The following is a 14,988-nucleotide window of genomic DNA, read 5'->3' on the forward strand; positions in this document are numbered from 1 at the left end:
ATTCTATTACCATACATCTGCCACATTAGAACCACCTGTCAGCTGCTGCAGTCCATTATTTGTTAACAGAATTAAAAGGTTAAAAGATGATCCATCTTCTTCATGATTAACTCGACTTTTCCGTTACACATAGCACTTTAAAGTTTACCAACTGCGCAAAAATGAAAATGAAACGAGTGGTCACACTGCTATATAATGTATAAATTAGCAGATAATCTCTTTCCTTTAAGTTTAAAAGTCTAACTACAACTCAGAACTCAAATAAACAACACGAAAGACTAATTCTTGTGGATGGAGCGTAAACCAGTCTGCTTCTCTAGGGATTCGTGGCTGGAGGAATACCTGGACTTACTGAATAATGGAACGGGCAGCCTGCCTGTTAAAACACTGTCCACAAGTTCCTTGTTTTATTATGTAGCAAATAGCAACTGATGACATTTCCCTTAGCAATTGAGACTTGTTAAGCAACTCAAACCTTCTCTCCTTTTTCCTCTCACTTGTCTCCACTTCAGAAGGCTTGTATGAAGGCTTGTACTTTTATTTCGGTTTTGTTGTTGTCTTATGCAGTGTTTTCTTGTGAAATGTGTGTTTTGTGTAATGGTGAACATGAACAATAAAACTCTTGAAAGCAAAAAAGAAGAAGGAAAAGAACTCAAATAAACATAAAACTGGAGTTTTATGTGTCCTCTAACAGTTTGAAACTCAACCTATTTACAACCTGTGAAGCATTAATTCATTCTATAATAAATATAGCAAATCAGAGGTTTATCCTCATTTAGAGTATGTTCTATTTCTGTCTGCTGTATTAGGTAACAGCCCACGGATCCAGCTTTAATTGAAAAAAAAAAAAGATAAAGATTAGTACACTGTGGGTGTGCGTCTCACCATGAGGGAAGGTGACCTGGAATGGCTTGGTGGTGTTTCTGAGGTTCCACAGCGTCAGGCTGCCGTCTGAGTGACTGCACATGAACTGCTTCCCTTCATGATGCCAGCTGACTGAATGGATGGCCTGTACCAATGAGATAGAGGGAATGGATTTTCACAAAATGTTTAAGATTAGTTTCAAATGTTTCAGAATCTCTCTTTATTTCAATTAGGAGAGAAAGTTAAAAAAAAAGATCCTTCTAAAATGTATTAGCAAAGAACAGACTGACTACTTAGGATGATTTGTAATTGATGCTTTATACATTTACAGTAACAAAAAAAAAAGCACTTGACAATATTCTTATGCACACAGTTATAAAGCTGCACAAACCACATCTGCTCCACAACCTGTCAAGCTCTATCACGTATGCGCCTATAAATACTACAAAATCTGCTCTGTGCAGTTCCTATGTGGACAGGGGGACACCATAATGGACCGCAAGCAAGATTTCTACTGCATGTAACACAAAATCACAACATATCTATGGGACTTTTATAGGATTATTAATTTATATTTATGGCTCTGTGGTAGCTTTCTAGCTTTGTACTGCTCAGTGATGTGCAAGCTGAGCCACCTCAGCTAAGTGTAGGTGGAAAAGGTAATTTTCAAGACAAAACAATAAGTGACAAAGCAGTAATGAAGCTTAGAGCACAAGCTTGCCTTCCTTTCGTTGCCTTGTAATCACTGCTTATCTGTCGTCTTTTAAGCACTCAATCTACCCGTCACATGACCTGTCAAACAGGGTGGTGTCTACTTATCAGCCAATTTAAACATGCCTACCTGACCATCCCATTTTCTGTAATTTCAGTGTTGTTTCAATGCCTTTTTTGTATTTCTGCCAGACTTTGTCTCTGTAGCTCTGCAGTATGAACCCAGTCAACCATATAAGTACTCTGAATATACTTCATCCATATGACTGAAATTTTTGCCCTTAGTGGAGATAATTCCCATCTTTAATATACCTTGTACGTATAAGCATATCTAGCGTATTCTTTATGAGGGCATGAACTTCTTTGGCAACCACATCAATTTGCATATGCACTCTAATGTCAAAACTATTACCTCAGAAGATATTTGGCCTTAGATTGCTCTAAATGACCCTTTCCTGATTTGCAAATCCAATGAGCCAGCTTGGAGTATTTGGCAAATGGATGCAGCCTAAGTCGCATGTTTTCTCGGGAAAGCAGAAGAGATGTTTCTCTTTTTGTCCACACAAGGTTAAGGTCATCAGAGATTTCTGTTAGAACTTTGTTCTAATTAGCTGCAGTAGCTTATTTGTGCGTACATGTTACATTGATATATGTCTAAAAAGGTGACAGATTGCTTGAAGCCTCCATAACTAAGCTCCTACAGTTGCTACTTACATTTAGTTTCCTTCCTGTTTGTGAATTTGATGCAATGCTTTTGAAGAAAATAAAAGGTGTACAAAATAACAGATGCAAAATAGAGAAGCCAAATAAAGTAAAACAATACGGCCCAATGTAACTCTTGATTTAACAACAAGAGCACAAGTATAAAGCTTTCCAATTACACCAGTAAGAGTGGCTGTAATTCATTAGAGGTGTGAGACAGAGATGATATGCTATGCTGGAGGTGATGCACATGAAACCACATTAATAAATGTGATTCTTCACAGGATATCGGAAGGGAGATGAGACAGCAGCGGATACAGAGGATCAGTGCCACGAGGTGAAAATGTCTACAGATTAAATCTGAGTGATGTGTGTGTTTGTATTTGTGTGCGCCTGCAATGGAAATTCTCAAACTCACCTTGGATAAAATGTCCAAAGATAAACTGTATCTATATGGTAAATTTGACCATTCTGAGGCTATTCCATAAAAATATGGTTATTCTAGTTTTAGTGGTGTAAAAAAAAAAAAAAAAGCATCACTAACCTTCATCGCACCTGACAACTGCTAAAATATGGGATGATATGAAAGAGTTTTATAATAACTAATCACATTTGCATTATTTTATTACTATATAGTGGCTCAGCAGTTACTGGCGCTCTTTAATTGACAATATCTCCTATTACTAACTCTTTACATTGTGATGAGTACACACCTTGTCAGAAGGTCACCTAACAGCGAGGACACCCAAACTGAACATCTTAGACACCAAGAACACTCTCTTATGTTATTCTCCACAGCAAACTGGGTAAAATGGCAACATACGCAGTAGTATTCACCTGTTTGAGCTGACAGTGCTGTGCGAGCTGTCAGAAGCAGCTTGGACTGGTATGAGCATGTCTGGGTCCTCCAATTACTGCTTCTTGTTAAAAAGTGTTAATTGGTTGGCAGGCAAACAGGCATGCAAATTGCTTGATGACAGACACCTTGTTGAAAGTAAGAAAAGTTGATGCTGCTCAAAGATGAAAATTGCCCTCCATTTTGTTGAGATTCAAAATATCGGCAGACAAACATGCTAATTTTGGATAAGTGATGGCAGGAACACGAAAACATCAGACGGAGGCTGTTAAAGCCCCAATATGCATTCATGTAAGAGCACTTTTTTCCTTTTCTATTTATACTGATCTGTGATTTTATCATTACTAGAGCTCAGTTCTCTTGAAGATATCTGCTGTAGTTTCTATTTTGTTAATGACAGAATGCATGTGAGTGCGTAACATTTGTGTAGGATATTTATTGTAATAATTACAGGACCCCAAGCTACAAAGTTGCAAAGATAAAAAAAAAAATCTCATTCTCATAGTTTCCTGAAAATGGTAGAAAGAAAGACATGAAACAACTCTATATATTTCCACAGGACTTTGGTGTCATGGAAGGTTTGTACATTTTTACTCACTTCAATCATGCACCTACCTCTATGTGAACATGACTCATTTTTGTTGTAATTTCCTGTTCTCCACTACTCAATTTCACCATATTCTTCTGAGCTCACCTCATCGTAGTAGATTCTGAAGTCGGCCTTCTTGACACGGAGGTCCCACTGTACGATCGTCCCGCTCTCAAACCCTATAAGCAGCTGTAGAGGGGAGGGACAAGGAAAGATAAGGAAGTGATGACAGATATTTTCAAAAGCCTAAAATGAGATGATGAGCACAGCCTACACCAACAGCACGATGTAATTTACATAATTTCACTCTTTGCTGTAATGTAGGGGAGCCATTTTGCCTGTTGCACCCCATACTTTCCCTAGTCCTCCTCCTTCCTCTTTTAAGCCTTTGGTTCTCTTATTCAGGCAAATTTGTCTTTTGGCAAAGTTTCAAAACTAGCCTGGTTGTGATTTTTGTGATTAGTGGGGATTGGGAGGGATGATTTCTAATGTGAGTGAAGTACTGAGCATATAGACTTTAATTGAATTCACCACTTGCATGGGTCTGCTTTTGATCTTTTGGTCTGCTGTGATTTGCAGAACATGTAGCAGGAGATGTCAGAGGAGTTACAGAAGACTGTAAGACTCAGGAAGCTAAACAAGTACGTCAATTCATAAAACTACTTCCTGCTATATTGTCTACTCTTGCAAAACTAATTATAGTTTTGCACAAAGTGGAGCAATGACTGACATTATTTGTCTCTGTGAGCACTTATCAGATTGCCAATCCACCTTCGAGCTTTCAGATATGATGTCATCTATATTTAGAAGTGGGTGCCAGGCAAAGTTCTGGAGTAATATTTGCTTTTCATCATGATCTAGCAAACCAGAACCTTTGCTTTAAAGGGGAACCTGTGGTGTTAGAATGAAGTTTACTGTACCCCAAACTGTCACCCTGTAAGAATGACATCTTACAGTCACAATATTGGCTGTCTCAGATACTGGCTAATATTGGCTGTTTTCATCTACTCTGGCTGTTGACACAGTTAAACACACACACACACACACACACACAGATTTATTAATTTATACAGCAACATGCACATAAGACAGTATGCAAAAACACACACACAATCTCCTGCACATGCCTTCTCACTCACATTAGTGACTTATATTGTATATAATACACTGTAGACGAAAACAGGCACCCATAAACACACAGCTCCCACATGCACTTACAATAAAAACAACCTCACAAACACACCCGCACACTACAACACGATTACACACACACACAAGATAAGAGGGAAGAGCAAAGTCGACACAATCTGATAACACAGATCAGAGGAGATGGGGAGTGATGTTGGAGGAGCACTGCCTTTAAGGCAGAGTGGAGGAAACAGGTCTCCCGCTGAGAGGAAAGACTGTGTGACATCTCAAATCGTAAGACGGGAAGTAGAGGGCAGGTGAGGTAGAGAAAAAAAACTGCCTCTCATAAATTTTGCAAGCCTTAATTCTTTACTGTAGTAACACCAACAGTCATGCATGTAAACAAACAAATATGATGAATGAGATGTCCTGTCCAGTAAGATGCCTTACCGCAAGACTTGCAGTAAGAAGCAAAACTGCACTAGAAACAAGCTAATTTTCCTTCCTGCACTGGCATTTTTTCATGCACTGAAATGTCATCAGAGGAAAAATATTAGCATAATTAATACTAACATTAATAATGGCTGCATTCAATTTAGCTGAGCCATTTCCAGGGTCCTGGTATTGTGAATGCTGACTCACTCACATGACTTGTTAGGATACCTAAATGTAATTTTGTCCACTAAGGAGCAGTTAACTCAAAAACAAACAAAGAACCAATATATATATATATATATATATATATATATATATATATATATATATATATATATATATATATATATATATATATATATATATATATATATATATATATATATATATATATATATAGATAGATAGATAGATAGATAGATAGATAGATAGATAGATAGATAGATAGATAGATAGATAGATAGATATGAAAAACAACATACCAGTGGCTTACCAAATTGCTATGGTAACTTGTTACTAAAACAATTCCCTACTTACATATCCAGTGGACATAGAGCAACATTATCATCCCAGCAGTGTTACTGGCCACTGGACTAATGTAAGCTCATTGGCCGGCTTCTTTGTTTTTTGTAATTTGGGTAAACTGACCCTTTAACGCGCTAACTGTTGTTCATGACAGGCCACGGAGTCTGTAAAGTCAGTCCTTGGAAGCCATTCATCAGTGTCAACTGTTTCTTTCTATTGAAAGGGAAATATTCCTTCTCATTGCAACAGTAAAAACAACATCTGTGATGTCATCGGCATTGGATTTTTACCTTTGGTCATTTTCCAAACCTGTGTGAGCAATCATTGATGCTTAAAGTGAAGTTGTGGAGCATAGATTATTAAAATTAATTATCTTAGCATTTATGTCTATTCCCTGCTGTCAGATTTACGTTCTTAATTAGTCATATTAGGAAGCTGGTGCTGTAGGCTATTTACTTGTCACAACATGAAGTAGCACAGAATGCAAAGGCTTTGAGAAATAAAAACACTCTGTCCTCTCTCTCTGCATCTTGCCCACTGCAAGCTAAAGGTGAAGTTTTTACTTTTTTAAGGTAGTAACATTAATACCTCCTTTTTTTGTATTTTTTAAATAATGCTACATGCAGCTCTTTGTCTTTTTTTGCAGTGAGTGGTGTCAGCGTGTGACAGCAGCTGTAAATGCATGACTCATTTTTATGTCTTCACAGCTTGCCAAATCTGGTTTCACACAGACGCAGCAAAAATCGGGAAAATCAATATGCTCCTCAATGACCTCTCTTTTGCAGCAACCTCAACCTGCCACTTTTCCTACCAATTTGACTGCAGCTTGACCCTGAAAAGCTCAACTCTCCTATTACCTGCAGGTCCCTCACACCTCTTTTCTTCTGTGTATAAATGAAAAGCCGAGGGACAAAGAAAAAGCACTTGAGGGCAACAATAGGAGAGGTTTACTGTACTGAGAATGGTTTTCTTTCTGTGTGCCCGAAAGAAAGCCAGGCTGAGAGAGTGAGAGGTGAGCAATTAGAAAGAAAGAATGGAAGATAGAAAGACAGAAAGCAGATACAGTAGAAAGAAAGACAGAATGAAGATACAGGAAAGGCAGAGGGGAGGTTGGAGGACAGATATGTGACAGGAAAAAAAGGCAGAAATTTAACTAGAGGCAGAGAAGTGACAAAAAGGAGTGAGCCTCTGTAGATTGTGGTAACATTAGAGGTTGAGAAGAACCATGAGGTGTTGCTGGTGTTTCTTTTATTTGCCTACTCACCTTGCCTTCATCCTTTGGGCTGTCACTCAAATGAACCACAGGTCCTGGATGAGTTTTAGTTGCTCTGTGACGACAGGGAAAGATAAGAGAGAGGTGAAAAAGACAGCAGCAGTAACACAGTGAAATAATACTGTAAGACGACCCTTACACCTTGTTCAGAGAGGACATGTAAGTAATAAGTAGAGGGTTTTACCTTACTTATTACTTACTTATTTAAGTCACAATAAGGGTATACTAACAAGCTGCCAAGTAGTGTGACATTTACAGGCACTATATAGAAGAAAAGTTACCAATTGACTGTATTCATATTGCTTTCCAGCAGGGAGCAACAACAACCAAACCTTACAGTATTTATATATATGTATACTGTATATATATATATATATATATATATATATATATATATATATATATTCAGTTGTTACACTAAAGAACAACATCACTGCTCATGGATTCATCATCAACCAAGTATGTACAGTACAGTATGTGCCTCTGTTGTAATGTAGAAATTACATCCTGCAGTATACTTTTAATTGTGTATTTCTTTTAAGTATCCACGTGGCGCATTAAGAAATTAGGCTACACACAGGGATAATTAAGAGCTGCACAAAGAGCTCAACTTAACTGCACTCTTGAAACCCAGCAGTTTCCTTGTTTTATATTATGCAAAATCAATTCTAATCCTTGCTCCTACTCCTGGGGTCTAATTTTTAAAACAGTGCGTAGGATCCGTACTAAAAGTGCCGAAAATGGCGCGATCATACCTGCAGGCAACTTTCCTTTTATAAATCGCAGTCCACCTGGAAATGTGCGCAGGTGGATCAGCCTCATGTCCCGCCCTCTACACACCCATATTTAACCACAAATGGTCAATGCAAAGCACCACGTGTCTATTGATGCATATAAATGAGCCTGAAACCGAAATCGAGGAGCTTGTGAGGTGGAGGTTAGAAAGCACATTGTTTGATACCCCAGCAGCGGGGTCACAAGCAAAAGGAAATGCAGCGAGTTTAACAGAATTATATTATTCCCAAAAGGGGCTTCAGGCAGAAAGATAAACATTATATATTGTTGATCATGTCAAACACACACCTGTCGGCTAATTCCGCTGATAACAGCCGGGTGCCAGAAACCTCAGAGTGGTTAGTAGCCTACTTGTATTTGTATCGGGATGGGGCGGTTCCGTCGGGTTGGTCTGTCTAATGCTGGACCCAGTTCAGCACAAAGATCCAGGAGCACAGCAGGGAATCTAAATCAGCGTATTAGTCATCATCATGGGCCAGGAAATATTCGTTCCCTCCTAATCCTTCCTTGTCCTCTGCAGTGCCATCACATCCGTCATACAGCATTACGCACAGAGTGTCACCGCAGTATTTATATGTTTACAGCAATCAGACTGATTACTTCTCACCTTGCCAAAATGATCACGTCAATCAGTGGTATCCTCCACCCTGGGATATCATTTGAAGGTGAAATTTCGACAGCTGAACACATTTTTTAATGTCGGTTTTGTTATGCTTGGCCTGCATTATGATTAGGACTGATAATGAGGATATGCAGTGTAGAGAGTTGTCACTTAATTTCCAGACCTTGCTAATTTACACAGTCCATATGTGCAGGTGGTGAAGCCGAGGTGAGAAGGCAGAGTGTGTGCACCACCGCGGTGTCTCCGGTGCGCTCTGTGCGCCTGACAGCACAGTCGTGTTCACTGAAGTGATTTTACACACTTCTCTGCGCTCCGTATGTGTGTGTGTGTGTGCACAAGTACAAATAACATTGCTGGTTTGAATGTTTATGATAACGTTTGATATTATGTGACATTAAATGTGTGTGAGGCATCATTATACAATCTGGCTTCAATTCACCACCTCACCATCTGTGTCGCCAATTCCCCCTGTCTCCAAAATGTGCGTACGCATGGGTCAGAGTTTACTTACAGGTGCGCACATTCTCCCATCAAGTTTGTTTTTATAGATCACAACTTTTGCATGGGAAGTAGCGTACGCTTCGTTCAGGCCCCGTTTTGTGCTTACGCAACGGTTGAGACCGCAGAACATTACCACCATGTCACAGTCACAACATGTTCTACCCATTACTGCTATATTATCCTGACCAAGAGGAATATATAGCATGTTGCTGGAAATCAACCCAGAAGAGAGACACATCATCTGTCAATATTGGGATTATGACAAATTACACAAATGCAGAAGGGGAGGGGATGGTCATGGTTTAGTCCCAACCAAAATTAAAATTCACTATATTGCCATTGTCCACTGCATCTCAGAGCCGATGAGCACAACAACGGCCACTTGGTCACCAGCGAACTTCACTGTAGAAGCCACAATCATGATATTTTAGCATAGTGGCTGAAATGTGAGCTGATCTGGAAAGCTGAGGTAAAGTGTGACTGACACATTCAGATGGGCCCATTTAGTTATGCCTGCTGCTGGGAGGCGATAAAAACATAAGACCACAGCAAGCTCTCAGTATATTTCCATTCAGCAGCTAAAGTAGTAATAAGTAATAAGGTATCAAGAAACCATCCGCAATACACAGCACCTATCCAATCACAGAAGTGCCACAATGGGTGAATGCCAAGAGCTAATCTTGCTACACCAGCCATCCAGAACAAATAATACATTAAGCTGAAATAAACATTCTGATACAATGCATATGCCCTTTTGATCCTGGACCTTTTATTGTACATCAACAAACCTACACACACACACATACGCACACACTGTGCCACGGATGACGGAAGTTCTTTTTGAGTTTATTAGTACAAAAACAAGTTAAGTTGTTTGAGAGGAAAAGTTCACAGCAGTTATCGAATTTTGGACAGAGAGGGTCGTGACTAAGAGGGAAGGCTTGCTATTGTATGTGGAAGGCCATTTCATTTGGTTGACGAAAGCCTTCACACTGTGGAGACAAATATATGAAATGAGGAGAGTTGCTAACTGACTTAGTGACTTCCTGATACAGTTTGCCTTTCAGGTGACAAGGCCAGCCATTGAAATGCACACAAAGCTAACAAATGATGAGGAGACAAAATGAATATACTGATGAATAGTGTTTGACAATAACGGGTACAGCAATATATTCGGAGAATTCTGCTGAATTTTATAAAACATCAATTTGATGTTTTAATGTTGTTTTCCTTAGAATACAAAACTTAAGAACTAACTTTTCTTTTAACTTTGGACACTTTTCCAGACTGGTCTTACATGTCTAGAAACATTTCAGAAAATACATGGAACCAGTTAGTTGGCCAATTACCCAATTTAATCTGACTTCTGTCTTTGTGGTGGTTAGTCTCCAAGTTTTTTGAGGTGGCAGTGGGGTTGTTTCATGCCATAAAAGTATCTACACAACAAGCTAAATGAAAATAGTGGTGGTGAAGTGTTGTGGGTTTAGGGCAGCAAGCTTAATTAAATGATTCTGTTTCTCTTCAGATATGTAATGGTATTGTTAATCTAACAGATAAGCAAATTAGCCAGTCTAAAAAGGTACTAGTGTCCCAGTGCTTTTTAAGCAATGATGTTACCAAATCATCTCAAAGACAGTGCCAAAAAACATCAGCTGTCGAGCCTGCCTGTTGTGGCTCAAGGGATCTGGAAATCAGTCTAGTTTCCCTGCCTTTTGCCCAGTGCAATCTGGAATAGGCTCCAGACTACAATGTCTTTATTAACAGGTGTACATACTCTGCATAAATGACAACACTAAAATGAAATAGATGAATGGCAATTATTATTTTAATTATACCTTTGATCAAAGAAGCAGATCAATTAGTATGTTTTTTAGGACCCAAGAAGACAATGACAGAGAAAGAGAAATCAGCATTTTTATCGCAGTCATCCAGAAATCACAAACACAGAGGCAGAGAGACCTTGAGCTTCAGCAGGTCCAGCGAAGCCATGGCAACCCATCACCGTTGGGAAAAGAGTAAATAATCAAAAAAGACAGGGCAGGGAATAGCAAGTCAGTGGCAGAGACATGAAATATTTGAATTGCATAGTGAATGTATTATTACACAATCATATAGTATCGCATATAATCACATGTTCAGAGGCTTTGTATGATACTGTGATGTCTCCTAAACATCTACAATATCAAAAATTATCATAGAGGTCAAATGAAATATCTGTGCAATGGCTAAACATTCAACAAAAGTATGGTGTGGCAGTATGTCCATTCACTTGTTTTTTTGATACAGAACATTTGTTCCCAATTTTGAAGATAATGTTATGAAGAAAACCTTTAGTGCTTTGTCCTTTCTCCTTTTGGTCCTACAGTCTGTTACTCAACTCTAATGTCTGTATTGTGTTGAATCTAACTCTAGGATGATAGTTTTTGTACAAATCAATTAGGGAACAAATATCAAATATCACATCAAGAGGACTGAAAGTCTTTTGCTGATTGACTGGAAGACACAGTAGAAACACGCTGGTGTGAGTCGAGGCATGCAGTGAGTTCATTCTAGGTACGAATGTGCAACATATTGTCCTTGATCCGATGTCACTGCGAAAAAAGCTGCTTTATTTCATTAACTTTAGCGTTCCCGCTTGACATGAGATGTGCATGGCCTTGTTACTGTAACTTGTGAAGAGACCTTTAACGCCATTATCAACAAAGGAAGAGTGTTTTCTTATGTATTAAGAAAACCATTTAAATTATCACGTTTCCATGAAGAGTATTTCCTATAATGTTTCCTGGTTCTGTGCAGAGAGCACTGGGAGAATCTGCTGACTGACTGCCAGGTGTATTCTTTCAATATTTTCACTTTAATTTGTACTTTATCCAACAGCTTAGAAAATGTTTAGCAGGGTGAATCAGGCAGAGAGGAGAACGAGAAAGGAGTGTAGGAGTAACATATCTGCAGAGATGAAAGGGGAGCTATGATTTATTAACAATAATCCAATGTATAGTCAGAAAGCTTAAATTTAAACTTATGTGATATTTGGGGGTGCATATATTTTTCAATATTGTACAGACTTGTTAGCTAATTATAAAATAAATTAGCTGACTGGTTAAGCACATTTTCTGACCTTGCTGTCTCAGTTTACAAAGTTGGTGTGACTGGAGAGCTGATGGACTATGAGTATTCAACTGTTTTGTAATGTTTAGGTTTAAAGCCAGTGAGCTGCATCCCATGTAAAAGCCTTGTCCTTGTCTCAGCAAGATTCCTCAACATCAATTCAGCCCATAGTCCTTTTGACCTTGTGTAAACAAGGCAAATAAATTTCATCAATCTTCAACTTCCTATATTTTTCCTACCTGCCTTTTTCTCTAATTTTGCAAGAACTTCATATTGTAAGTTTTTATTTAGTATATAATCCTAAAAGACAACTTTATATTCATGTTTTCTTTTGGTACAACAACAACAATATATCACTACAGAGCTTAGGATGTGGTTCCCCTCCTTCATTTTTCATCCTTTTCCAGACCTGATCTGTAACAGAATATATAATTTATTAAGAAAGAATTTCATTCCCTCCTCTGCCGGAATCACAAACTTTATTTTGAGGATTAGCAGCGCATCGGGTTTACAAGTCATTGTTCCTGGAGAGAGCGCAAGAGTGAGATAATTTAGAATATTTAAAAATAAGATTGTGCCTCTCAGCTTTGTCAGGTGATTGTGTTCTACCAGAGCACCTAAAAGTACAGGTGAATTTGCTGATAAATCTAACATTGCCTTAACTATGACAGATGAATCATTAAATAAATTAGGTCTAGTAGTAGTGGGTTGATATTATTGTCATTATCTCCCTGCCTCTTTGTTGTCTATTACTCGTTTCTCTCTCTGCGGTGCTATGGAAACAGATGAATTCCCAACATTCACATGCAAAAACACACATGCACATATATATATATATATAAATATATACATATATCACACATATCTACATAGCCTTTTTAAGGTCATCCCACAGCATCTCAATAGGATTCAGGTCACGACTTTGACTAGGCCACTCCAAAGTGTTCATTTTGTTATTCATATACATATATACACACACACATATATATATATATATATATATACATACATAAATACATATACACACATATATACATATACACACATATATACACAGATATACATATACACATATATATACACACATATATACATATATATAGGGGAAATACCTGATAAAGGCCTAGAGATCAATAAAAATTTATGTTACACTTAGAAGTGTGGGGTAAAGTTACTTTTGAAAATAAGTAACTGAATGAGTCTTATTAGAGTGCTTATATTGCCATTTCACATTTGCCTAATAAACTACGTCACTGCTAAAAAGGATTTAGAATCAATGCAAACTTTTCTTCAGTGAGTTAACTTCTTTAGACTGAGGACACGACATTGAGACAAGTAACTGCGGTTTTCATGACTTTGTCTCTATAGCGATTTCAACTCAGAGACAGTGTCCTTAGTGATCCTTAGGTCTTGTAGCAGCAGGTGATTTTCACCCTGCCTGCCACATCAGTCAGGCCCTGGAATTTAAATGGCACAGGCTGGTGAATATGGGACTTTTAGCAGTATGAGGAAAGACAATTGACAAGATTTCTTGCTGTCATGTGGGTATGAGGCATGCTCAGTCATCTGTTGGCAGTCTCCTAAAAGTTACATTTAAATACTATGAAAAGGTTGTGACTGATCTGTTCTGGAGAAAACTTAAATGCTGCCTTAATAATGTTCACTGGCAATATGTTTTACAGTGACAGGTCAGGCTGACAGCTATGCATTTTATACATTTTTGTTTGTCAAAAAGGATCTTTATGGTGCAACTTAATATTAATAGTAATTATTAATATTAGTAAGTCTTTGAGTCTTTTTTTAACCAACTTTAATTGTCAAGGAAGTATTTTAAATAGATTTTTCAAACTATTACTCGAAAGAGCAGGACCGGAGTTTGCGGCCTGTGTTCCACATGTGGTTTTAGGATCCGACAACAAAAATACTTGTCGGCTGGGAAAAGATAATGGTGTTGGTTAAATGCCTAAACAATTGCCTAAACATAACTATAGAAATGTTGCTCATGTTTTAGTTACCACAAGTGGATATTGTAGGAACACAAAAGGAATATGGTGTCAGTGAACGTTTTGCACGTTCTGTATAAACATTTTACAGATTCATTAAAAATGTTTCTTTATTATGTTGAAAACACCACCAAAATGGAAATCCAGGATTCTAGTTATTCTAGATATTAGTGGTATATTTTCAGGAAAAAGGGTTGCTGTTGCAATGTATTTCTGTCGCCACATTTTTCTGGAGCATGTACTTGCATTTTAAGACTGCTTATTCATTTTACAAAGACGTTGTGGGACCAGGAGGACGCTGAAAGCTCATTGCTTATTTTACAATCTTAATAGTAGAAATAGCCAAAGATGCCAATGTTGATTGCGGCTGACATGATGCCAGGCGTAAACACAATTCTGTTCATCACAGGGATCTATAAATTGCAGCAGTGTGTGTACTGGGCTGCTGTGTTTTCCTACTTCTCCATGCATCTCATTTTTTATATCTCATTTTGAAATGAATCTCCTGAAGATCAAATTGTGCAAATAATTTATGTAAATATGTTGCAAACCCTTTTGAATTTCAATGAGAGCCTGGTCCTCCTGTTTGGGAACACTGGCCCCAGATGAATTGTTGCTATAGCAGATTCTTTTCAAAAGAGCATACTTTGGTTTGTATTAAATTAATGCATCTGTGAGCGGTTGTCACACAAGCAAACACTGTGAGAGCACAAATGCACATGCAATTGTAAACATACACCAAATACTGTGTGACTCACACTGTGCTGTTTGTACACAGTGGAAAGAGCGGATGAGTTCTCCCTTGCTCACTAAATGTTCCACCACAGGACAAACAGAAAGTCTCCCCTCATCCCTATTCATGTTTGATGGAAAACC

General features: G+C 38.1%; 1 protein-coding gene across 13 annotated transcripts in view; it reads right to left on the minus strand.

Annotated features, from left to right (window-relative positions):
* stxbp5l (syntaxin binding protein 5L) overlaps positions 1-14,988 on the minus strand; it is a 144,652-nt gene that overhangs the window by 48,156 nt on the left and 81,508 nt on the right. For all 13 annotated transcript variants that reach the window (XM_044216931.1, XM_044216930.1, XM_044216934.1 and 10 more), the window contains 3 exons: positions 7,075-7,138; positions 3,828-3,911; positions 886-1,009 (listed from right to left, as the gene is read on the minus strand). In XM_044216931.1, the coding sequence (XP_044072866.1) occupies positions 886-1,009; positions 3,828-3,911; positions 7,075-7,138 (272 nt within the window). The remainder of the gene's footprint in view (positions 1-885; positions 1,010-3,827; positions 3,912-7,074; positions 7,139-14,988) is intronic.

This window comes from Siniperca chuatsi, linkage group LG12, assembly GCF_020085105.1.
Source record: "Siniperca chuatsi isolate FFG_IHB_CAS linkage group LG12, ASM2008510v1, whole genome shotgun sequence".
Taxonomy (NCBI): Eukaryota; Metazoa; Chordata; class Actinopteri; order Centrarchiformes; family Sinipercidae; genus Siniperca; species Siniperca chuatsi.